Below are 22444 nucleotides of genomic sequence, written 5' to 3'. Positions count from 1 at the left end.
CCAGGCTGAAAAAGTTGTCAAACATCCTTCCTCCCACATCCCCCTTAAATTGCACCCCTCGCCACACCAACCAAATCTTCGTTTAGACCTTTTTCGTTAGGATACTTGATGTTAGTTACACAACGAAGAAAAACTAAATAACAACATGGCGGCGCGAAAGGTTAGAAAAAGAAGTAGCAACGGTCTTGATAACGCCGCTAAAACTGAAGAAGACCTCTCGGGTAAAGCTAAAGGAAACGGCGAAGAAAGCTTGTACTTTAAAAAAGGTTATAAGAATATTTCAAACGTCACACCAAACAAAAGAGCTAAACTTACAATCCACAAGAATCACATTATGAATCAACTTGGTAGGTTGTTTTACATCAGACCTTGTGAAGAATTGGCCCAAAAACTCTTAGGGAAATTGCTTTATCGCATCCTTGATAATGGAGAAGTGTTATGCGGAAGAATAGTTGAGACAGAGGCTTACTTGGGTGTGGTTGATAAAGCTTGCCATGCTTATGGTGGTAAGAAAACTGAACGGTGTGAACCACTGTACATGGCTCCAGGAACAGCGTATGTTTATTTTATATATGGAATATATCATTGTTTGAACATCTCCAGTCAAGAGCCTGGTGCTTGTGTGTTAATCAGAGCTTTGGAGCCGCTCCAAGGTGGGTGAACAAAGCAACCCTCTTTCCATAACAACACTATTTGTCACGCGATCGATAGTCTCGCTAATTGAGAAAGCTTTTATATCATTTTCAGTTTCCTGGAATGCAACATGTAATCTTCAAAAGCAGGGAAATTGTAATGTAATGGAAAGTGCACATGTTCCAAAAGAAGTTGAAATGAGTATACATACGAAATTGTGGGGCTGTCCTGGTGTACCGGTACACGAGGGAATTCCTATTGTTTTCATAACCATACATGGACTTATGACGCAGTTCGTTAATGTTTCCTTCTTTTGTGTACCGGTACACGAGGACACAACCGAAATTGTAATGGAAGGCGAAATTGTTTACGAAATTACTACATCTCCTTTATCCACTGGCCGAGTCTCCCATCTGCAGATCAACATTTCTACAGACATCATGTCTGCAAAGTTGCTGGTCCATTTCTCACACAAGAAAAAAAATGGTTACTTAAGTTTTAATAGTTTTAGTGAGGGTGAGAGACTCGAAGGTGAAAAGTGTAAGAAAGGCTTAAAACAGTAATATTCTGCTAATGATATGCATATGTTATTTCTTTTTAGGATTAAGTTCTATGAAATCATTCAGAGGGGCACGACGAAAGGATGGAGGTAGCAAGCTGAAAGACTTTGAACTAGGCAACGGACCTTCCAAGCTCTGTCAAGCATTTTGTATTGAGAAGGCTAATCTCAATAAAGAAGACATGGCATTTTCCGAAAAATTCTGGCTTGAGGATGACAAAAATTCTCATGGAAGTCAACTTACAATAGTGAAATCAACAAGAATAGGCTTAAATTCCTGTGGACCTGAGTGGGCTCTGAAACCACTCAGGTTCTACATATTAGGAAATAAGTGTGTAAGTGTTAGGGACAAGAAAGCTGAATCCAAAATCCTCCCTTGAACGTACTAAAGAAAAGTTTTATTGCATTTTATCTTTTCCCAATTTGCTGTTGATTGAGGTGCTGGGCTCAGTTTTAATACCAAACTTGTTCCACAGCTGAACCTAATGCCTTGAATTCACTCTTGGAGTGAAAGAGCTCAGCAGTTTCTGGGATGAAGAATATCTGTCGAGATTGCATTATGTACAATGGAGTGACATAAAGAGTAAACATAGACTTAGGTGTAGTAGGTATACTAGGCTCATATGAAATAACTTAATAAGTGGAAAAAAAAGAAAATCAAAAATTGTTCTGAGCTGACTAGTGTAAGCTAAATTATCCCTAATCTTCTTCTCTATATCTAAAAATAATTGATTAAAAATGGACTCAGAAAGCCAGATTTAATTTGTCGGGACTGTAACCATATAGTCATTTATCATTGGTCTCCTTCAAATGAATACTGTGATTATTTTTCAATAAAATTTACAAGTCTGCCATTATCAAAAACTATTTGATGGAGCATTTAAAAAAAAATTTTGAAAAAATCCCCTATTTTGGAAACTGAGGGTTGATTGATGCAGTTTGGAATTAAGATAACTAAGAGAAACTAGAAGAGAAAATACGCATTTTCAGTATAAATAAGATACTCTTGGGCGTGAACTGAAAGGGGTATGCAATTGAATTGTAATATTGTTTTTGCCTTCACTCATAGCACTCTGGATTTCATAATTAAAGATTATAAAACTTTAGGATTTTCATTTGATAAAATTGTATGTTGTATTTCTATTACGCATCTCAGAGAAAATTAAAAATTTCCTCACTTGCTCCAATAAAAACTACATTGTACTATTAATTTTAAAATACTTAGCAAGTTATTGTGTATTTGTGGACATAATGTTGACTGAAATGTGAATTACTAAAAACTGTTTTGAAGCTAATCAAAGTAGATAAGCACTCCAGTGGGTGGTTCTGGTTTTTGTTCCTCTTTCTTATCAGATGCTAGTCCCTGTCTTTCATCTTTATTGTGAACAACAAGCTTCATCTTTCCCTAACAACACAAAATAAAACTAGTAAGCAAGGTTTTAAGATGTCAAACCAGCCGGTTGGCTCATTCTGCTGCACCTCATCCCAGTTCATGAGACAGGAGGCAAAATGGAGCTCTGCTAAAGGAATTGTGTCATGAGGGCTATATATTGTTCAACATTCTATCAAGTTTCCCTGAAAATCCCTGACAGTTTCCACAGCCCTTTCATTCCCTTGAAAATCACCCTGACTAGGATTTCAAACTGAATCCTTCAAGTGGTATTCAACCCCTTAACCCTCAAGATACAATGAGTAATTCTCCCTCTTCACTCCCTCAAATTTCCTTGTAAGTTACACATGAGAATATGATGCTATATCAAGATAACACCATCTTCTTGTTTAAAAGATAACATATTGGAATTGCAAGGAGAGGTTGTGTTTTAGTCACTTCTGGTACTTGCAGGATTAGCAGGCCACTCTTAGCCTTAGACATACACCAGCCCTGTACGCTTACATGTTATGGCCCAAATTTGCAATGGCTTAGTTACCAAAGACCCAAACTGTTCAAACACAAAATTGCTGTAAATCAACAATGTGTCATTACCTGTTTTAACAATTCACTTCCAACTGTCAACATAACTTACCTGATATTTTCCCCACATTGCAAAGATGTTACTCAGCTTCTCCCCAGGATCCAAGCGTCTGTGAACTATAAAAAGGAACAGAAAGGCCATTAGGGCAAAAATGGCAGTACCAGGTACCTTGTTTAAATGTGATGACAACTCTGATCTCTAATTTAAATACAATTGTACACAATGTTTTCTGGAAGGCAAAAAATAATCAATATACACTTAAGTTAACAATGATAAAATACCAGTATATAAAATGAACAAGGCACACAAAAGGAACAAATAATGCATCTGATAGTTTGGATACATACATGTTCCAAAAAAAAAAACAAAAACAAGCAAACTAACAAGACAGAATAACCAAATAAACTGAATGTTTGACATGAATGAAATATTTAAATCAACCCTATGGAGGGACTGGCTTTTGGTATAAGTATGTTGCCAAATATAGTTTGTTGGAACAGAATGATGTTATGGTGTATTATTGCTGACAAAACATGATCATAACTATTAGTTGAGTCTCACCAGAACCATCTACTGATTCCTCCCACATTTCCAACACTGAAGCATCAATCTGCCCTCCAACAAAACTTCTGTGCCTTGTGTATTGTCTGCACAAAAGTAAAACAAAATCTTGATCTAACTAGTAAACTGATCATTAGTAGAGATGATATCAAGATAACACCATCTAACTGATAAGTTCATCAGTTTTCATCAACTTTCAGTTTTGTGTTTGCTGAGAAATAATAATATTGTCAGGATTTTATATACATGGTCTTTTATCCCTACGTTGAGCCTTTAATCAACCAGGCTATGGTTTGTCTTTAAGTTCTAGAATACAATGTCCAGATTTCTCTTCAGTGGTACAATATGCTTCAAAGAAGGACAAGTTACTTACCGCATAACATCAGAAATTAGGAAACCTGGTTCTACTTTGCAGGTCTGAAAATTAACAAACATGATCAACATCATTATCATAACAATAGTTGTTTGTTACTAAATAATGACATGATCCTTGAGCATCTCAAAAACTGAACCGTTCTTTTACTACTTTTTCTTCTTACCTTAAATGTCTTGTCAGGTTTAAAGACCTTTAACACTGTCATATCCCCAGTGATGGGTTCTCTGGGTAAACTGCCAGTCTATATCCAATAAATAGGAATTTTTTTCAAATCAATTTACAGAGCAAACCAACTAAAGAAGTAAGAACTATTTGGAATATTTTCAACTAAAGTGAATTACAAGTCAAAATGATTTTAACACATTTTTTTGGTCTAGATTTATCATTACAATCTTTAAACTTACAATTACAAGAGGACAGAATTCAGCAAAGTTTAACTACAACATGTACATTCACTCACTCACCCAGTCCATCATTTTCTGTTTGATCTCATTCAATGCTGTGGCCACTGGAATGGGATGAAACTACACCAGAAAGCAAACAAAATAAACCATGAAATATTAAAACTGGTTTAAAAACTTCAAAACTATGGAAAAACAAATTTGAACCAGTCAACTGTTGAATGAAAGTTTGGAAATGGTCCACAAACATTATATCTAGGGCATAAAGTTTGACAAAAATCATAATTATTTTTAACTCATTGAGAAAACTTACTAGTTAATATTGATAACTTAATAGAGACTGTTTTGCAGAGATATGGGTTTCAGCATTTAACCCTCCTCAGTTATGATAGTAAGAACAATTAATATTATTAACATATTAATTGAAACTTGCCTCATTTGTTCCATTGTATGCTGTCATTTCAGGTCCTGTGACACACTGAGCTGAAAAATGCAACAATCTTTCTTAGTGTGGTGTTTTAATATAATTGCTCTGGTGACTGAAGAGATGGGCATGCTCTGATAGGTCAAAAAATGCATCACATCTTGCTATAATCACCTTGCTTAAGGTGATTATGGCAGGAGTGATGAATTTGAAAATGGCTGCCTTGAGTTTTGTCAGAGTGACAAAGGAAGTGATGAGCATGATAAAGAAAATTCATTTAATTTCCCAAGAGCGCTAAAGCTGCTATTAAGTTGGCGGTAACACTTTTCAAAAGAAAGATATGAAGTTTTTGCTGATTGGGTTAAATGAACCTTTCAAATTCTATTGGAAACTGGCGCTTAAGCTTGATACAAGTAATCAAACAAATGTAACACAATGATTTCAACATCAAAACAAATATTTACAACAGAATTCAAAACCACATAACCATTTATACTGTTGTATATTGAATGATCCCCTTGACTTTGTGGGTTATTCAACAATATTCACTTTGCCATTGGTGAATAATTGTTAACTAGTATAAGAGTCCAGTGTGTGACCCACTTTGTCATCATATCTCTAAAAAAATCTAATATCACAGGTAGTCTACATTTATTTTAGTCACAATTGACCCAAAAATAACCCATTTGAGGTTAATGAAAATTCCCATCTACTAGGAAAAATATCAATATTCATTATAAAAATATCATGGTATTTATCCTTTCACTGATTAGAAGATTTTTACTGTGATGAGCTTGAGCATCTCATCACTATCTCCAGTCAGTCAGCTTATCACTACCGGTGGGTTCCTCAGTCATTGATCATTATCTAGTTCAATCACCTCTCATTCATTTACTAGTATTCAGTTTTCCACAGCCTGATCCTACCTGGAAACCATCCAAATTTTCCTTTGTAAAGTCCTGGCCACCTTTAAAACAAAAAAACAAGAAATTTACAATTCACTAACTTTTCATGATAATACAGCTGTCTCCAGTTCTTGTCCTTCTTATCTTTGCTTACTCAAACCCTTTACACCCTAACATCAGTATTCATATTCTCTATACTCTGAAAAGGAGAAATTGTTTAACAATCAAGAGCTCCTTAAGTGAGTGATCATTTTGTTTATTATTGTAACGTTAATCTCTGATTCATGGGAGATATTGTAAGGAGAAATTAGATACTAGTCACTCTTGAGGATCAAAGGGATAAAAAGAATTTTGCTGAAACCTCAATACCACAGTTAATTTTCTAGATTATCAAGTTCATCACTGAAAACATCACAATTATACATTCTATTTGTTTCATTCATAGTTTTCTTCAATGAACATATTGAGTTATTATTCTTACCATGCTAAGTCAAGTTCACAAACACTATTTGAAAATAATCCCTATAAGAAAAGAAGCACACGAATTCAATGACTAATCATAAAAAATTAAATATTAATTGCTAGTTTAACAAAGTTTTGATAAAGAAAAATACTATTCAGTTTGACTTACTGGAAGCCATAAATTGCCAGCTTTCAATCCAATTACCAGAACTTCTTCACTCTGTCTTAAATTTAATTCTGAGGAATTAAATTGAAATGTAGTAATTACCACCTGTTATAATCCCACCATTGCGCATCTTGGTATCATCCCTCTTGAAATAAATTCAATATTCATGAGAAATAATCAACCAAAAAACAAGAAATGCAAAAAATTGTCATATTGCAAAGGCCTCCCAAAAAACCTTCACAGTTGTTTCCTAGACATGTTGTGATACAAGAAAGTGGAGCAAGCCAGGTTTGACAAGCACAATATCACCATTTTTTGGGGGGAGGGTGGTGAGGAGGTTTGAATGTGTAGTTAAAGCACAAACCAATGTTTTTCAAATAAACTTATGATTACCAGTGCTTTCATGGAAAGAGACAATTCCTACAGAATGAAAGACCTGACATTCTTTAGCAACAAAATACTTTGATCCAAAATAACACAAACTACTCTATTAAGCTCTTTGCTTCAATCCCTTCATTTTCACAGTACAGCAAACACTTCATAAGTACTGGTAAATATATCAAATACATGAGTGTGCTCTTTACCAAAGTCAACAGTCTGATGGTAATCAATCTTGGCATCAAATGAAACTGCTAAGAATTCCTCATCTGGTACAGGCAACCCTTGGAATGACTGTAAATACAGGAATGTTGCATTATATCAATAATCATTTAATTCATTGTTTATTAAAACAATTTTAAAAAGTCATGCAGTTTAAGTTCATGAGTTCAGTTACAATACTATTGTATAGGCACAATTAGGAAACAAAACTGAACATTTTCATTTACCTCAACAAATGCTTGTTTTTCTTTCTCAATATGTGTTTTTAGTTTCTCCTCCCACTTTTCTTTCTGTCTTTCTGATGGAGCTAAAAACTTGTAGATTTGTGTAGGGGTTCCAAGAATAAACACTGTAATAAAAAGGGAAAATAGGGATTAATAGTTTTAATAATGTAAAATTATTCAAAAAATAGAAAATCGATTTTTCATTAATGAACCGACGAAGCGTTACATTTGTGTATTACCTGGTAAGTAATAGTTTACTACATTCAAATAAACTTATTTGAGGAAATTCAATCCATTAGTATTCACACTTAAATACCTTGTTTTATACTCACTCTTAGTGTCTGGAAATGTGATAAAATGCTAATATCTAGATGAATCTGATAGATTACTTTCATGGTGTTCACCATCAGTATGTATATTCTCCATACTGTTCTCTATACATTTCCAAAGAGGCTGACAAGGAGAATTTGTTTATATCAATGAAGAGTAGTAGCTTCAGTTGGTGATCATCACCTCCATTCTCATGACGTTCATGTTGGATTCAGGGGTGATATTGTAAGGAGAAATTAGAAAATAGTCATTCTTGAGGGCTGAAGGATTCAATGCTATCTTAAACTGTAGAGTATTTGTTTTTGACCTGAGTGAAATTAAAAGCATTTTAAATAATTAAAAATCACAATCTTTTATTAACTAGAAGAGTAACTTAATAACAAATACTGTGGTTAAAAATGATGAGAAGTAAATGAATGTAAAATAACTGACAGGGCAGGTTTAACTTACTCTTATCTGGTGGATTTGTATAATATGCACTGGGTGATATTACCCAGGCCTGGACGAGGGAAACACTGTCCTTCAGTTTATAAGTTTTCTTTCCTGTTATACGATTTTCTGACACCTGTAAGAAAATGTACTAAGTTTAGCAAAATCTTCAAAACTTATGTTCTTGAATACAGCTAGGCCAAAGTAAAATGGACTTGAAAAGTAATCTCCTTCTGAAAGTGACTAATAGTTGTTAATAACAATTTTAGAGTTCTGCATACCTCTATGGTAACAAGAAGAGATTTTCATCTTGAATTCTTTCCAAAAAAAGGCTTGAATTTAATTTAATATCTACACACTTGCCAAACAATATTAAGTTACTTACCACCGCAACCAATAAGACATTGTTAAATAAGAAAAGATATCTGCAAGACAAGACCACATTCACCTGAGTGTAACATTTATCAAATATATAACATTTATTTCAATAACTAAAAGTAATTTTCAGCTGTTCATAGACCATAACAAATAAATAGGTCAAGTGCTTGGAGTTGCAATGTAAAATTCTTGGAAATCTTGAGCAAACAAAGAAAAACTTGTTGTTTTAGGCTGGCCCTTAAGGACAAAGAGAATAGTTAGTTCATAGAACTAAAAAAATGAGAAATAAAAACTTAACTACAGCTCCCTGACCTTTCAACTGTTTCATGGACCATTCCTCCATCATTAGAACCTGTGGCTTTCTTAGTTACACGTTCAACTTCACCCTCATAAATATATGTGCTAAGAAAGAATTAGAAATTGGCATTAACATTGTATTCACATGGAATCATTTTGTCACTGAAGATTTAACTTGAAAAAAATTTATTTATTAATACATTCAACAGCATGTTTCTTTTACATGTACCTGGTGATAAATGTTTCCCCTAAGGACACAGAGTCTGTTTCACTGTCACTGTCGCTACTATCACCATTGTGAAATCGAGGAAGAGTACTAGGTGACCGCGTGTCTGCATGTACTCGGGAGAGCTTTGGAGATGTCTGAATTTCAATGCTGTCCATCAGGGGAAGTGAGATTCTATTGAAAGGAAAATTCCCATATACCATTAACTGTTACTGAAAGTGAAATTTCTATGTACCAATAAGAAGTTTCTTAGTTTACAGTTTGAAATCACCAGACATTGTTGAAAATAACTAATATATGTTTGAGTGTGATGCTTGACAGGTAATCAGCAATTTGAGTTTTCTTCTTTCATATGTCTTAAGTTGATGACTAATACTATTGACTAACAATTCACTGAACAAATGTACAGAGAAAAAACTTTTTTTCAGTATCTGTGTGGTTTATACTACAACAATTATTCACCTCAGTGTTGGTGAAATTGGTGGATAATTACCTCGCCACTTTGGTAAATAATTGTTAAATATTTTTGGCTATTTCCAACCTTTTAAGTGTTTTAGATATACTTGTCATCTGGTCTCTTTCATGTTTCCTATGGAACAAAATGGAATTAATGATTAAATTTATGCCTAAAGTAACCAATGCATCTTCTACAATTTCACTCAAATGTACAGGTCAAGTTAAACAAGAAGCAATACACTGATGCTTACCTAAGGCGCACAGAACCATACAGCTTTCCTGAAAATATACCCCAAAAAAATTTAATCCAAGAATATTAAATGTAAATAACGTTAGTTAATATAGACTTGGTCCTATTCTAAGATAACTTATGATCATGAAGTCACCTGTAGAATACTGTGTGGCAGCTGGTCGAATAAGATTCTGGAAAAAAAATTCAAATCAATGGTGGGACTAATTAAGGACAATCCAGAAATTTAATGATGACTAATACAGCTGCTGATACAATTTAAATCAAGGAATACTTATTTAAAAAAAAAAAAATGGTGAAAAGCACTATTTTGATTTTACCCACCAATTCATCATTAGGAAAGCTCTTCATTACTTCAACAACTTTTGTTTCATTCTCTATTTGACGGATGTGTTCATTTAAGGCCTCTGCAGTCTAAACATTAAAAGCAAAAGTAGATATGAGGAACATCAAGCCTTGATGTATATTGAAATTTGTACAGCATTTATGAAACATTGAACATAGTAAACTGAAGATAAATCCTTAATGTTTGTAGAATCAAGTTTAATATATCACTGGACTGACCATGGATAAAAAAGTATTGTTAACCAGAGAATGAGCTTCATTAATTTACCTTCTGGGCTTTGCTCTGAGCATCTTTCAAATTCTCATAATCTGGGTGATCCTAAAATTGATAAAAACAAAACAAACATACAAACAAACAAACTACAAGTAAGTAAAGAATGCAACGATGAAATTAAACAGCATGTCACTTCATAATTTTGATTACACTTAACTGGTATATACTGATATACTTACCAGTAACTCTCAACCAACAATATATAAGGTATATCTCACCTCACGTGTTCTTTTCACCAATTCTTTCAATATCAGTTCATATCTGGGAACTCTCTGAAAATATATAAATTACGCCAGCCATAAATTATAAGAAATTGGCCACAAAACCTATCTACTACAAGAAGTATTTCCAAAATAAGGCATCTTAAAAGAGAGTGTACAAAAACAATCATACAGGTGTCATAGTGTGAATTTACCAAGTAGTCAAAGGATATTACCTGTATTGGCATAAGTAACAATGAGTCAAGGGTATGATTGCAGCTGACCTGGGAAAAGAAGTCAATGTAATCATTATAATAGGCATTAATATAACACCATCCCAAAAACTAATTACATCAACTCAATATGAAGTTAGGATCCTTACCTTGAGTACAGATAAATTTAAGGTATATTTAAATCAACTAAAACATTACTAAACAAGTGAGTGTCTCACCTTGGCCAAAAAATTTCTGAACTTCTCATTGTTTCTTTCTAGTTTCATTTTCACCTAGACATCACAGAACATTAATTGTTAGTAATCCTACATGGAACTTCATAATATATTTCTCTTAATCACAAACATTAATGGAAATTCATAAGAGAAAGCTGAAATTAGAGACAAAATAATTGATGCATTTCAATATAAATTGAACATTTGAAAACTTTTCCAAAATAGAGCAATTGATTCCCATATTCTTATTTCAACGGATCAATATCAGTATCTGGGCAACTGCCTACCTACCCCTCCCCTAACCCAACATTAACCCTGAATTGTTATCAATTGACTCTTGTTGAGTTAGGGGAGGGGTAGGTGGGCAGTTGCCCAGATGCTGATATTAATCCATTTCAACCCATCTTCCCTCTACGAATTATGCACTTTGACCTCTGCAAATGTCCAGAATTGAATTGGGAAAGGGAGCATTGCTTCAGAATCAGGCAAATTTCAGATTGCATTTAATTCAGGATAGCCATAAAATGAAAAAAAAAAAAAGAAAAAAAAAAGGTCAGGACTGATTTGAAACATTCTCAACCAAAGAAAAAATGAACCACTCCTGATCATAAGACGGTACACATAATTACTCATAAATCTTATTATCAAATGACCTGTAGGGCCCCACATGCAATTCCATAAAAAAAAAACCATGATAGTGAAAGCTGACATATGTAGGAGCCAACCAGTTGATGTGAGCTGTAACTGAAAGAGCTATGCATAGTCGGTATCCTCCAGCTCAGTCAATAAGCACATATTATGACTTTCATACCTCATTCCCTCTCTTCCTTGACTTGAAATATGGTTCAAACATCATCAAATAGGAAAACTGCATGACAAAAATCAAAGGTCAGACTACAATTTTTTAACAAAGCTAATTTCAAGCTTATTACCTGACTAAATGTAGACTCTGTTCACAGGGAAAAGTCTTCCCTTGTAATTCTTGAAAGATCATCACATACCATTTCTACAAGAACATCTCCAATCAAAGTTGTATTGACATCCCAGAAAGCTAAACGCGTTTGCAGTTTAGCAACCAACTCTTTACTAATGGACTCTAAGGACTGAAATAAATTAAAGCAATTCAATTCAATTTGTTGTTGTTTTTGACATTGTTTTTGCAAATAGTTTTCAGCCTCTGTGTATGTTCTTGATCAGCAAGCAAGACAAAAATAAATTGGCGAATACTTTTTCAAGATTATTACCTTACCTTACTAGTACTACGAGGAGGAGATTTCACGAGTCTTACCTCTGCATTGGAAAAAATTTTCTTTACATCTTCATCAGAAATAATGCGAAGTTTCCTGAGAGGCCTAATGTAATGCTGCAAAGAAAGCAACAGTTGTTAATAACTCAAATATTCCTCCTTAGCATTCAAGTTGTGAGAAATATATCAAATACTACTGTTAAAAAATAAAGTATGATGTATTTGAGAAAAACCAATAAAAAACATTAATATAATAAGTAATCAGTTCTATTTTAATTTTAATTATCATAAACTGTCAAAAATAATATATTTTTTTAAATAAATTATTTGACCAACAGAATTATCAGTTTCTTATGAACGATTTAAAATACAAACCCCAGAAAGGAGATTTAATCCATTGAAGTAAGAAACCTCAGATGTCAAGAGTTCCTAGAAAAAAAAAATTTCATTGTCACTGACCCAAAAAACATTCTGTTTTAATCAAATTTGCTAGAAACACAGAGAAATTGTTTATTACTGACATTAAGTAATGAATTTAATGCTTGTAATTATCAGTGAGCAGCTTATAAACTAGCAGTTTACAAATTAATAATTCCACAAAATCTTGGTCTGTACACATTTTTTTTTAATGTGTTCTACAAATGTGTCCTGGTAGAAGTAACAAGCCTCAAAACAAGAAAATTTTAAATTAAATAACATGTACCATTGCCGCTCTTGTTCTTTTTCGTTCCTCTGATTCTATGGTTCAAAAACAAAATAAGAGACAAATGGTTGAGACACTTCACAATTTCTTTTTGGCAACCTTGAGAGGGTAAATTTCTCAGTACTTCTGCTACTGTTACAGGAAAGCACTGGCATTATGATAGCTTGTGTAGAACTCAAAATCACCATCATCTCCCACAATATATGTGAAAATATACTAAGTCACATCCATAGAGAAAAATCATTTCCAAGAGCCTGTCTGACCTGAATGATAATATTACAAAATCAACTGAGTAAAGGGGGTAATTTTCTAAAGATACTGTGGTGCTATGTCGGTGAGAGAGTATAGCAGGGTAATTTAGTATTTTCAACTGAGTTAAAAACATAAATTAGCCTTTGTAAAGAGTTTAAAAGCTGACATTATGAGCGTAAGTCCTATGTTAGAGCAAATGATGAAGGGCTAACACTAAAAATGCCAGCTTTGAAACTCTTACTCAACTCAGTTGATAATCCTAAATTATCATACAAAATCAGCTGTTACTCATAATCACAGAATAAAACCTTTTACAAGACATTTAAACATTCCAATTGTATTACCTTCCTCTCCCTGTCCCATTTGTTCAGCGATTATATTCAGTCCATGAAAAGACGTCAAAGCACCAGGACTGAGATTACCACCATTAAGTGAATCAGATCTGTTCAGTTCATTATTATGATTGGCATCAGGCTGTCTGTCTTCCATGTCCTTGCACTGATCATCTGTTCCATTAGCCTCTGATGTCAGCTTGGTTCGATCATTTTCTAAATCTTCCAGAACTTTTGAGTTCCCCTCTGAGGTTGGTGAAGGTAAGTCCTGCCTGATAAGGAACAGAGAACTGCATTGGTTTGATTTACTTTCCTTGGGCAATATTGCTTTCACTGGTAGTGGCAGGTAATAGTTAGGGTAAATTTGAACCATGGAACTTTAACAATATTTCAGCCTCTGAGTTTAATTACAACCACCGACTCCGCATTTCAAATGGTTGATTCTGCTTCAATCAAAACAGTACTAAATTACATTCCTTTTCTGTCACTTTCACGAAAACATGTTTATGTGAAACCTAATGTCTAAACAAGCTCTTTATTATCTGCCACTAAAAAATGCAATAAACTTGCTAAAAATGGCTTGTTATTAACTTTGATTTACCAATTTCCAATTTCACTTGAATCTTTCTCAACAAAATTCCCTGGAAAACAACCAGCCTGATGATAACAAAAAAAGAAAAAAATCAACATTGCATCCTTTTTTTAAATTTTTTAACCATACAAGGATTAGCATAAGTCCTACTATTTTATGAACTAAAATGCAAGCAGTAGTGCAGTGGCATGTACATTGTGTGTATATGCATAATGGTAAGTAGATATCGGGGAATATCACAGACACATTTTTTAATATATGAACAATACCTGATAACCTCTGTAACGGATGCCACGGTACCAACCATCTTGATACTTCTTCACCACAAAAACAATATCCCCCTAACAGTAAATAAAATATATCATTGTTGTTCATTACAGTGAAGTCATCTGTGACTTACAACTGAGGAGATGCTTGATAACATGGAATGCATTTGCTACATAGTGTTAAAGAAAGGATAACTAGTAAAATTTTTACCTTCAGTAGAGCTATTTCATCTTTTTTTGATGGTTCAAAGTCCCAAACAGCAATAAACTGTTCAAGATTCCTGCCAAAAAATCAGAAAAGAAAATTTAATCATTTAATTGATGACAAAATACCAGCAAATTGTAACTTTTGACATTTTACATATCTCGTTAAAAAAGTGATATGAAAAAGTTTAATTAAATGCCCAACTGTCAATAGTTGCTTAACCACTTAGGAAGAAAAGAAATAGCTAATTCCAAATGAAATTATGGCACTTTAAAATGAACAGCCAACAAAAACCGAAAGAAATAACATTTCCACTATCTTGTAAAATATAAATTTAAGTCTTCTCATATTCTGCATCAAAATTCAGTGAATTACAACTTCTACGAAGATTTATTTTTGTTCGATTTATGAAAGCAGAGTTCAAAACCAATTGGTGCGGGACGTCTGGAATTAAGAGGGGCTTCATCTCTCCTTGAAGGGTAACTAAAAGAAAAGTTATACCTCGTGTTTCAGCTGAGGACTTCATGGTAATTATTTCTCCACCCAAAATTAAAAGGGATAAAAGTACAATAAACATGTTTACAGGGATCAGTTGGTGGCCATTATCGTTAAAACGATATCCTTTGTTGTGCTCAGCTGATATATATCAATGCAATGGCATTTTAAGCTTTAACCAGCTGAAGATCAGCAATTCTTGTTTAAGCCTCCAACTCTTCCGCTTTCTTTTCATTCACATTCAAACATGTCTGTACTAGTTCTCAAACCTTGATAACCTTGACTGATCCGTGTCCAATCGTTCGTGATCCATCGATGACCAGTTTAGATTTCAGCAGCGCTCTGTAATGTGGCAGCTGTGATTCTTGACGATTCTAAACAAAACTTCCACTTAGGGACGTAAAAAAAAACTCCACGTTTAAGCTGCAGTGACAGGCACAAGCACTTCCAAAGTGTTTACAGTGCACAGAGTCCTTCACAGTTCCAAACTTCGATGAGTTAAGGAAGAAGACGTCGTGACCAGTATCATGTATCAAATATCATGATTGACTGCGAGTGACTAGCCAAACAGAGCGTGAGTGATCGATCTTACAATCTCGACTCTGAGTAGAATCAAAATGTCTTGGTAACATTCGATGTGAGTTAACAATTCGCAAACAAATCATTCAAGGAGAAATCGATCAAAATCTTGAAGTACTGAAGCCGGAAAAATAAATATTGTCTTCGGACAAGTTCTTCAAAATTCGCGGTGAAAGTACATCAGTGAAGGAATGTGAAAAACTTCACTTTCGGAAATTCCCGACTTCTCACGACAATGAAAACCGAAATTATGCGGAGCCGCAATCGTTTATTCTGCATGACGTCATTAAAATTATCATTTCCGTTCAGATGATAACCCACTCCAAAAGGTTAAGGTTTGCAAATAGTCATTAATTTCAATGCTTAATTTTAATTTCTATTCATCGGGAAAAAAAAGAGCCCTTATGATTTTTACGGCTTACAGGAGACCCTCTGAGTGTGTAGCAAGCGACCGAAAACGCCAACAAAGAATGGTTTGCCTTGTGTCGTGTGAGAAAGGGTTATTCTATCTTTTTTCCACTTTCGGTTTTCAAAACCACGAAGTAACTGTTAGAGGAATACTTCAACACTCACACTTCAAACTGAAATGTGTTTTTTTCTGTCTTTATCAAAATAACAGAGCCGTTAGCACCCAATCATTAGTAACAGTTCAGCTGTTTCCAGAAAAATCGTTGAAATTCTTGAAGACCACAAAATAATGCTGAAAATATAGCGAAACAATAAAACGGAAGCTTCATTTATTCCCGACGTTTTTCAATCAGACGGAAGCTTTGTATCGGATTTAAAGAAACAATGTCTTGTTGCTAATAAAGCCATTAAAGTTCCGGTTGTAAACAGCCTTGTTCTGGGTTCTAGGTGTGCCGTCGAAAGGTTTAATGGTCGAAAATGTACTTAATTATATAAACACGTGTGTAACTTATAAGTATTCGATAAAAAATACCGCTTTTAGCTCTAAAATATTTTTTTGCCACTGAGTCCGAGACAATTTATAAGACAGAAATCGGAATAAAACGGTACTTGAGTTGTTACAGAAACTTTATTCATCATTCTTTGATACAAGGAGACAATAAATCTATTGATTTGATATTCCTTACATGAATTTCTTTTTGGTTTTGAATTTCTTACTTTGGGCAGGCAAAATTTGCTCCGTACTTCCCCGAGAAATTTGCTTTTTACCCCCTCACCACCCCCTCCCCCCCACCATTCGTCTTTTCAAATTTCTAATAGCTCTTAGCCTGGGTGGTATAAAAAATTATTCAAAGCGCAGATTTTAAGACCGACAGTTAAAACGATAGGCCTAAAACATAGTTAAAGCTATGATTACTTTACAGTTCCTCATGAATATCGAGTAGGCTATCCGTCAGAGGAGGCACGTCATTAACATTACCAGCGATAATCTGAGCTTTCTCCTTACCACTCAGGTAAGCTCCTTGCAAATACCCGTACCATTCTTCGCTGGTCGCTTCTCCCGCGAAATACAGTCGACCCAGTTTTCTCCCGAGGTTTTTGAAATCCTGTGAGGTTGTACCAACCACAGGTTCACTATACGAACCTTGTGCGAACTCATCTTTGGACCAGCGATGATAAAATATTGCTGATAAAACAAAACAGAAAGTACAATACAATTTGAAAGGCGAGTAGACGCAAGTAACAGTTGAGCCAATACAACAATTCAGGTCTCTTGAGAAGGAGAGAGACGGAGACGGAGAGGAGAAGCGAGCGAGGTAAAGAGAGCAAGTAAAACTTTTAAAAGTTCCTCTTTGTTATTGGTAATGCTTTACTCAAGTGTGATAAATAATCACAAATAAAAACCCTCCTTAAAAAAAGTGGTTACTCAGTTTTTAAAAACAGTTTTTCGTTTTCAGAGATTCCCCAAACATTTGTTGCCGGAAATAAAGCTCACATGTTTACATACCTGATGGATTAGGAATTTCCTCTCCATAAATCTTTTTCAATGTAGTCATAATCTCAGCTTTTGTTTCCTCGTCTGTTTGTTTCTCAATCCTTCTTCCTTCATCTCCAGTTACAGTAATCAGTAAAATTCCACTCCCACTTGGCAACATTCCCGGTCTGTCCAAATCCTGGAGTATAGGGAAGTAGCCGCGCGTTTTAGAAGCGTATAAAATATATTCATGATCATCCCAGAATTTTCTTGGAAACTTCAAAAAAATTTTCGTATACACGGACATGGGGTTTTTGTAAATTGCCTCTTGCTTCCACTCTGGGAGGGGAGGGTCAAAGGTGATAGTGTCACTGGCTAAGACTCCAGAGCTGAATGTGCAGAGAACATAGTCCGCTACAAAAGTTTTGTTACTTTTTGTTTGAACCTCCACCGAGTCACTAAAGTAAGATATCTTTTCAACGGTTTCCCGGAGCAAGATATGTTTTTCTAAAGGTATGTACAGATCTTCATACAGAGACCATAATCCTCTTGAGTCTGAAACAAAAAAGTCTCTTCCTCGACTGAAAAGCTGATAAAATGAAACTAACTCAGGTGGCTTGGCATGCTCAAAGTCAAGTCTCGAATATTCAAGCACTTTTTCAATCGGTTGACGACTTTTCCATCCCATTAACTGTAAGCCAACCCGCGCTGGAATGTCAGGTAGGTTGTTGTCTTTTCTGGCTTTCTGGAAATTTTCTAATTTTTTTTCAACTTCAACGTCAAATCTACGCACAATTTCCCAGTCTGTGATGTCTCGGCCGTTCTCGTCTCTGTAAGAAATCAAATTAAGTTAATTTAGGGTTGGGGTTGTTTACAGGTGGGGTTAGATTACCCAACCCAAGGTTAGTGTGAAATCTGACTTCAGATGTGATAGCTTCAAAGGAAAATTCAGTTTGTTTCTTTTTGACCATGATTTGACGATTGCATGCTATAAAAAAAATAGAGAAAATCATACCGAAAACGCTTTTGAACAGAGGAATAATTAAACCCGAATTAAATTTTAACCCTGGGTTAACGCTAATCAGCCTTCGAACAACTGGGACCTGCAGAAGAATTTCCGATGAAATTTGGGGTTTTTCATCGTTTTCTGTGACGTGTGCGCTTCAAAAGAAAAATTTTGTACTATCTGCCCTCTTTGGCGGCAAACTAGTTAGTTATACCCACGGGTTAACTTCTTTTTTACTCGTATAAAATATGATACGTTGACCTAAATCACACTACCAGTCTCTCGGCTCCCGTGAAATGATAAAATGAAGAGCCCTGGGAGCGAATTTAACCTTCCGCAAAGCCAGTTTCAACCAACCTCATGATGACGTCAGAATAATTACACCAAACACCTCCAATACTTGTTTCTTCCTTCCGTTTTGTCAGAGGTGCCGAATCTTCGTCGTCCAGTAAATGAAGCCAGTTTGCACCAGTCTCTATGGTTAGACCTTCAAACTGGATGTCGTGAATTCTTCCACCAATGTATTCTCGGCCCTCGATCACGTAGAAATCTGTGATGTTGTTGTCTATTAGGGTTTTAGCTGCGGTCACGCCTGACAAACCTGCTCCAAGCACGAGTACTTTCGCTTTGTGTTTACTCTCGACCGATATCGTGGTACTCAGGAAAAGAAAATAGATGATTGTCAATGGACTCAAAAAAGTTTCCTTCCACTCCGTCATGGTTGTTTAATAAGCTAGGTAAATAAAAAATAAAATTATAATCGCGGCATAAATCTGCGAGAGCCTTGAAATACTTCCGTGCTATATACGCGGTATTTAGATAACGGCGTATTATGATGCTAACACAGCCTATAGACTGTACGATTTTACGCCACAATCTGCGTCCGCGTACATACTGTAAGATTTTAAGCCGTTAACTAACGGCGTAAAATCTCTCAGTATGTACATATACCGATTGGAATAAATTACGCCGTTAGTCACTGGTGTAAAATCATACAGTTTATTGTTTTTTTAGAGGGCACGGTAACGAATCCTGCAATCTGATTGGTTCTTTACCCGGTCAGTATTTTCCTATCTCTGCCCACGGGCCACGGTAACGCTTTCGTGAGTCGCCGTGTACATCTCAACTTTCGTTGCCATTTTTCATAAATATACCTCGTTTTGCCCGCTGGGCAGTATTTTTAAGCAAACACATCGGTCACTACCTCAAGCCGACTTATGAATCCTCTCTTTCTCTCTCTCAAATCAATTTAGTTGACAAAAAAATATTGGTTTCAGAATGAATTTGTATAGGCAATGGTGTCATTACGTCGGTTGACAAGCGGCCTAAAAACCGTCTGCAATTGATTTTAATCATTCACAAAAAGTACTTAGAAAGTTAAAACGTGAGGTATTTGGTTACAGGTAAACTGAACAATGGAACTTTCATTCATTTAATGTCTGAATTTTCACAAACAATTTGTTCGTAGTAAAAGAGCGAGCGAAGTTTTAATTTCAGTTCGACAATAAATATACGCTCCTGGTGAGTCTTTCAAAGTCCGTTCAATTTGGACATTTGGACCATAAATTGCACAACAGAAACTGAAGGAATTTATTGAGAAAAGGCCACATTAAATCCCCTTGTGTCTCGTTGGAGTGTGCCGTTCGAATTCAGTTTTTGTGGAGGAAAGACCAGATTTACACACGCCGTTGCAGCAAACAAACGAGCAAACTCTCACAACTTCAAAATAAAAAAATTGAATTTACTCACAATTACTTTCCTCGCCGTTTACTTAATGAACAGAGGTAAATCTTCGTACATGAATGAATCGTCGATGAGAGTGAATAATACTTTCCGTTAGATCATTGATTGTTTTTGAAGAAAACATTGTCGTGACAGTCCTTGCCAAACTAGTTCCGTTGTTTTTCAAATCTTCTTGCGCTTTTTTTTTCTTACGCGCTCTCTAATTGACAGGTGTCAGATTGTGACAGATACTTGTAAAAATAATGTTTCAAAGTTTGTTTGGAAGCCTTTTAAATCATCTTTATCGTTACGGAAATGAAAATGTTTCGCTGAGGCATCTCTCTTTAATTTGCATCACCGCTATTTTAACTACCATTTACTCACTCAAAAATAGTTCAGTTTATGGAAGATCTTGCCGTATTTACGTCCATAAATCATTAGGGTTCTTTTGGAAAGAATTTCGTCAAGTTTAAAAAACAATAAATATGTTATTTACCGGCTAAGGGTCGGTCCGTATGGTGGAAAAACTGTGACCTCGGTCTTGAAAATGCTGCCCTCGGCCTACGGCCTCGGGCAGTATTTTCAAGACCTCGGTCACAGTTTTTCACCATACGGACCTCCCAGCCGGCAAATAACATATATTTATTGTTTTTTTAGAGGGCACGGTAACGAATCTTGCAATCTGATTGGTTCTTTACCCGGTCAGTATTTTCCTATCTCTGCCCACGGGCCACGGTAACGCTTTCGTGAGTCGCCGAGTACATCCCAACTTTCGTTGTCATTTTTCATAAATATACCTCGTTTTCCGGCTGGGCAGTATTTTTAAGCCAACACGTCGGTCACTACCTCAAGCCGATAAATAACTTATGAATCCTCTCTTTTCTCTCTATCAAATCACTTTGGTTGACAGAAAAATATTGGTTTCAGAATGAATTTGTATAAACAATAGTGTCATTACGTTGGTTGACAAGCGGCCTAAAAACCTTCTGCAATTAATTTTAATCGTTCACAAAAAGTACCCAGAAAGTTGGAACGTGAGGTATTTGGTTACAGTTAAACTGAACGATGGAACTTTCATTCATTTAATATCTGAATTTTCTCGAGCAATTTGTTCATAGTGAAAGAGCGAGCGAAGTTTTAATTTAAGTTCTACAACAAATATACGCTCCTGGTGAGTCTTTCCAATTCCGTTCAATTTGGACATTTGTGAATTAAATTGCACAACAGAAATTGAAGGAATTTTTTGAGAAAAGGCCGCATTACATTCCCTTGTGTCTCGTTGGAGTGTGCCGTTCGAATTTAGTTTTTGTGAAGGAAAGATCAGAGTTAAACACGCCATTACAGCAAACAAACGAGCAAACTCTCACAACTTCAAAATAAAAAGATTGAATTTACTCACAATTAATTTCCTCGCCGTTTACTTAATGAACAGAGGTAAATCTTCGTACATGAATGAATCGTCGATGAGAGTGAATAATACTTTCCGTTAGATCATTAACTGATTTTGAAGGAAACATTGTCGTGACAGTCCTTGCCAAACTAGTTCTGTTGGTTTTCAAATGTTCCTTCGCTTTTCTTTTTCTTGCGCGCTCTCTAATTGACAGGTGTCAGTTTGTGACAGATACTTGTAAAAATAATGTTTCAAAGTTTGTTTGGAAGCCTTTTAAATCACCTTTATCGTTACGGAAATGAAAATGTTTCGCTGAGGCATCTCTCTTAAATTTGCATCACCTCTATTTTAACTACCATTTACCCACTCAAAAATTGTTCAGTTTATGGAAGATCTTGCCGTATTTACGGCCATAAATCATTCGGGTTCTTTCGGAAAGAATTTCGTCAAGTTTAAAAACAATAAATATGTTATTTACCGGCTAAGGGTCGGTCCGTATGGTGAAAAACTGTGACCTCGGTCTTGAAAATGCTGCCCTCGGCCTACGGCCTCGGGCAGTATTTTCAAGACCTCGGTCACAGTTTTTCACCATACGGACCTCCCAGCCGGCAAATAACATATATGTATTTTTATCTTTCCCTATGTTCATTATAATTCAGTGCTAATTTTCAATTGAGTTACAACGGATATTGCCGTCCAGATTTTAGATGTCTTTTCCAAAATTGGTTGTAATTCTAATTACACAAACACCAAAAATCTTTATGTTATTACATAGACAATTCAAACCTTACCTTCATTAAAGTTTCATGCAAATGATTATGAACCAAGTAGAAAAACAAAACAATAAGAACTCACTT

General features: G+C 35.2%; 3 protein-coding genes across 6 annotated transcripts; 1 reads left to right on the top strand and 2 right to left on the bottom strand.

The window, feature by feature from the left end:
* Positions 1-119: 119 nt before the first annotated feature.
* On the top strand, positions 120-2385 carry LOC113671451 (uncharacterized). The gene is made up of 2 exons (XM_027187651.2): positions 120-653; positions 1235-2385. The coding sequence occupies exons 1-2, from the start codon at positions 146-148 to the stop codon at positions 1570-1572; spliced, it is 846 nt and encodes a 281-aa protein (XP_027043452.2). The 5' UTR covers positions 120-145; the 3' UTR covers positions 1573-2385.
* Positions 1569-15857, bottom strand: LOC113671450 (uncharacterized). 3 transcript variants are annotated; one of them, XM_027187649.2, is made up of 34 exons: positions 15278-15857; positions 14520-14589; positions 14312-14383; positions 14052-14107; positions 13463-13722; positions 12867-12901; positions 12539-12592; positions 12206-12280; positions 11919-12020; positions 11729-11785; positions 10921-10974; positions 10706-10753; positions 10488-10541; positions 10264-10314; positions 9975-10064; positions 9787-9823; positions 9652-9679; positions 9486-9533; positions 8948-9118; positions 8734-8823; positions 8429-8468; positions 8065-8179; positions 7288-7409; positions 7045-7132; positions 6464-6531; positions 6314-6354; positions 5854-5894; positions 4937-4986; positions 4567-4626; positions 4266-4343; positions 4100-4143; positions 3727-3812; positions 3217-3281; positions 1569-2597 (listed from the first exon to the last, which is right to left on the bottom strand). In XM_027187649.2, exons 1-34 carry the CDS (start codon positions 15319-15321, stop codon positions 2484-2486), a joined length of 2508 nt encoding a protein of 835 aa, XP_027043450.2. In that variant the 5' UTR covers positions 15322-15857; the 3' UTR covers positions 1569-2483. The 3 variants fall into 3 exon arrangements, with proteins under 3 accessions (XP_027043450.2, XP_027043451.2, XP_089041671.1); XM_027187650.2 differs by having other exon boundaries at positions 15287-15820; XM_089185545.1 differs by having other exon boundaries at positions 15015-15818.
* A 747-nt stretch (positions 15858-16604) lies between these two features.
* On the bottom strand, positions 16605-22206 carry LOC113671619 (uncharacterized). Of its 2 annotated transcripts, XM_089185573.1 has the most exons (4): positions 21597-22206; positions 18833-19208; positions 17503-18299; positions 16605-17181 (listed from the first exon to the last, which is right to left on the bottom strand). In XM_089185573.1, the coding sequence occupies exons 2-4, from the start codon at positions 19192-19194 to the stop codon at positions 16913-16915; spliced, it is 1428 nt and encodes a 475-aa protein (XP_089041699.1). In that variant the 5' UTR covers positions 19195-19208; positions 21597-22206; the 3' UTR covers positions 16605-16912. The 2 variants fall into 2 exon arrangements, with proteins under 2 accessions (XP_089041699.1, XP_089041698.1); XM_089185572.1 differs by lacking the exon at positions 21597-22206 and having other exon boundaries at positions 18833-19467.
* Between the last annotated feature and the right edge of the window lie 238 nt (positions 22207-22444).

This window comes from Pocillopora damicornis, chromosome 10, assembly GCF_964200805.1.
Source record: "Pocillopora damicornis chromosome 10, jaPocDami1.2, whole genome shotgun sequence".
Classification (NCBI taxonomy): domain Eukaryota; kingdom Metazoa; phylum Cnidaria; class Anthozoa; order Scleractinia; family Pocilloporidae; genus Pocillopora; species Pocillopora damicornis.
The sequence above is the reverse complement of the archived record's forward strand: the minus strand, read 5'-3'. Positions and strand labels throughout refer to the sequence as shown.

Excerpts from the sequence above, each read along its gene's own strand:
- LOC113671451 (XM_027187651.2), top strand. The coding sequence starts at position 146 with ATGGCGGCGCGAAAGGTTAGAAAAAGAAGTAGCAACGGTCTTGATAAC. Across the intron at positions 654-1,234 it reads AGCTTTGGAGCCGCTCCAAG|GATTAAGTTCTATGAAATCA; the intron begins GTGGGTGAACAA and ends ATTTCTTTTTAG.
- LOC113671450 (XM_027187649.2), bottom strand. The coding sequence starts at position 15,321 with ATGGATCACGAACGATTGGACACGGATCAGTCAAGGTTATCAAG. Across the intron at positions 10,975-11,728 it reads CAAGGAAGAGAGGGAATGAG|GTGAAAATGAAACTAGAAAG; the intron begins GTATGAAAGTCA and ends TGTGATGTCTAG. Across the intron at positions 4,144-4,265 it reads AACCTGACAAGACATTTAAG|ACCTGCAAAGTAGAACCAGG; the intron begins GTAAGAAGAAAA and ends GTTAATTTTCAG.
- LOC113671619 (XM_089185573.1), bottom strand. The coding sequence starts at position 19,194 with ATGACGGAGTGGAAGGAAACTTTTTTGAGTCCATTGACAATCATCTAT. Across the intron at positions 18,300-18,832 it reads TATTCTGACGTCATCATGAG|AGACGAGAACGGCCGAGACA; the intron begins GTTGGTTGAAAC and ends GATTTCTTACAG. Across the intron at positions 17,182-17,502 it reads GGAAATTCCTAATCCATCAG|CAATATTTTATCATCGCTGG; the intron begins GTATGTAAACAT and ends TTGTTTTATCAG.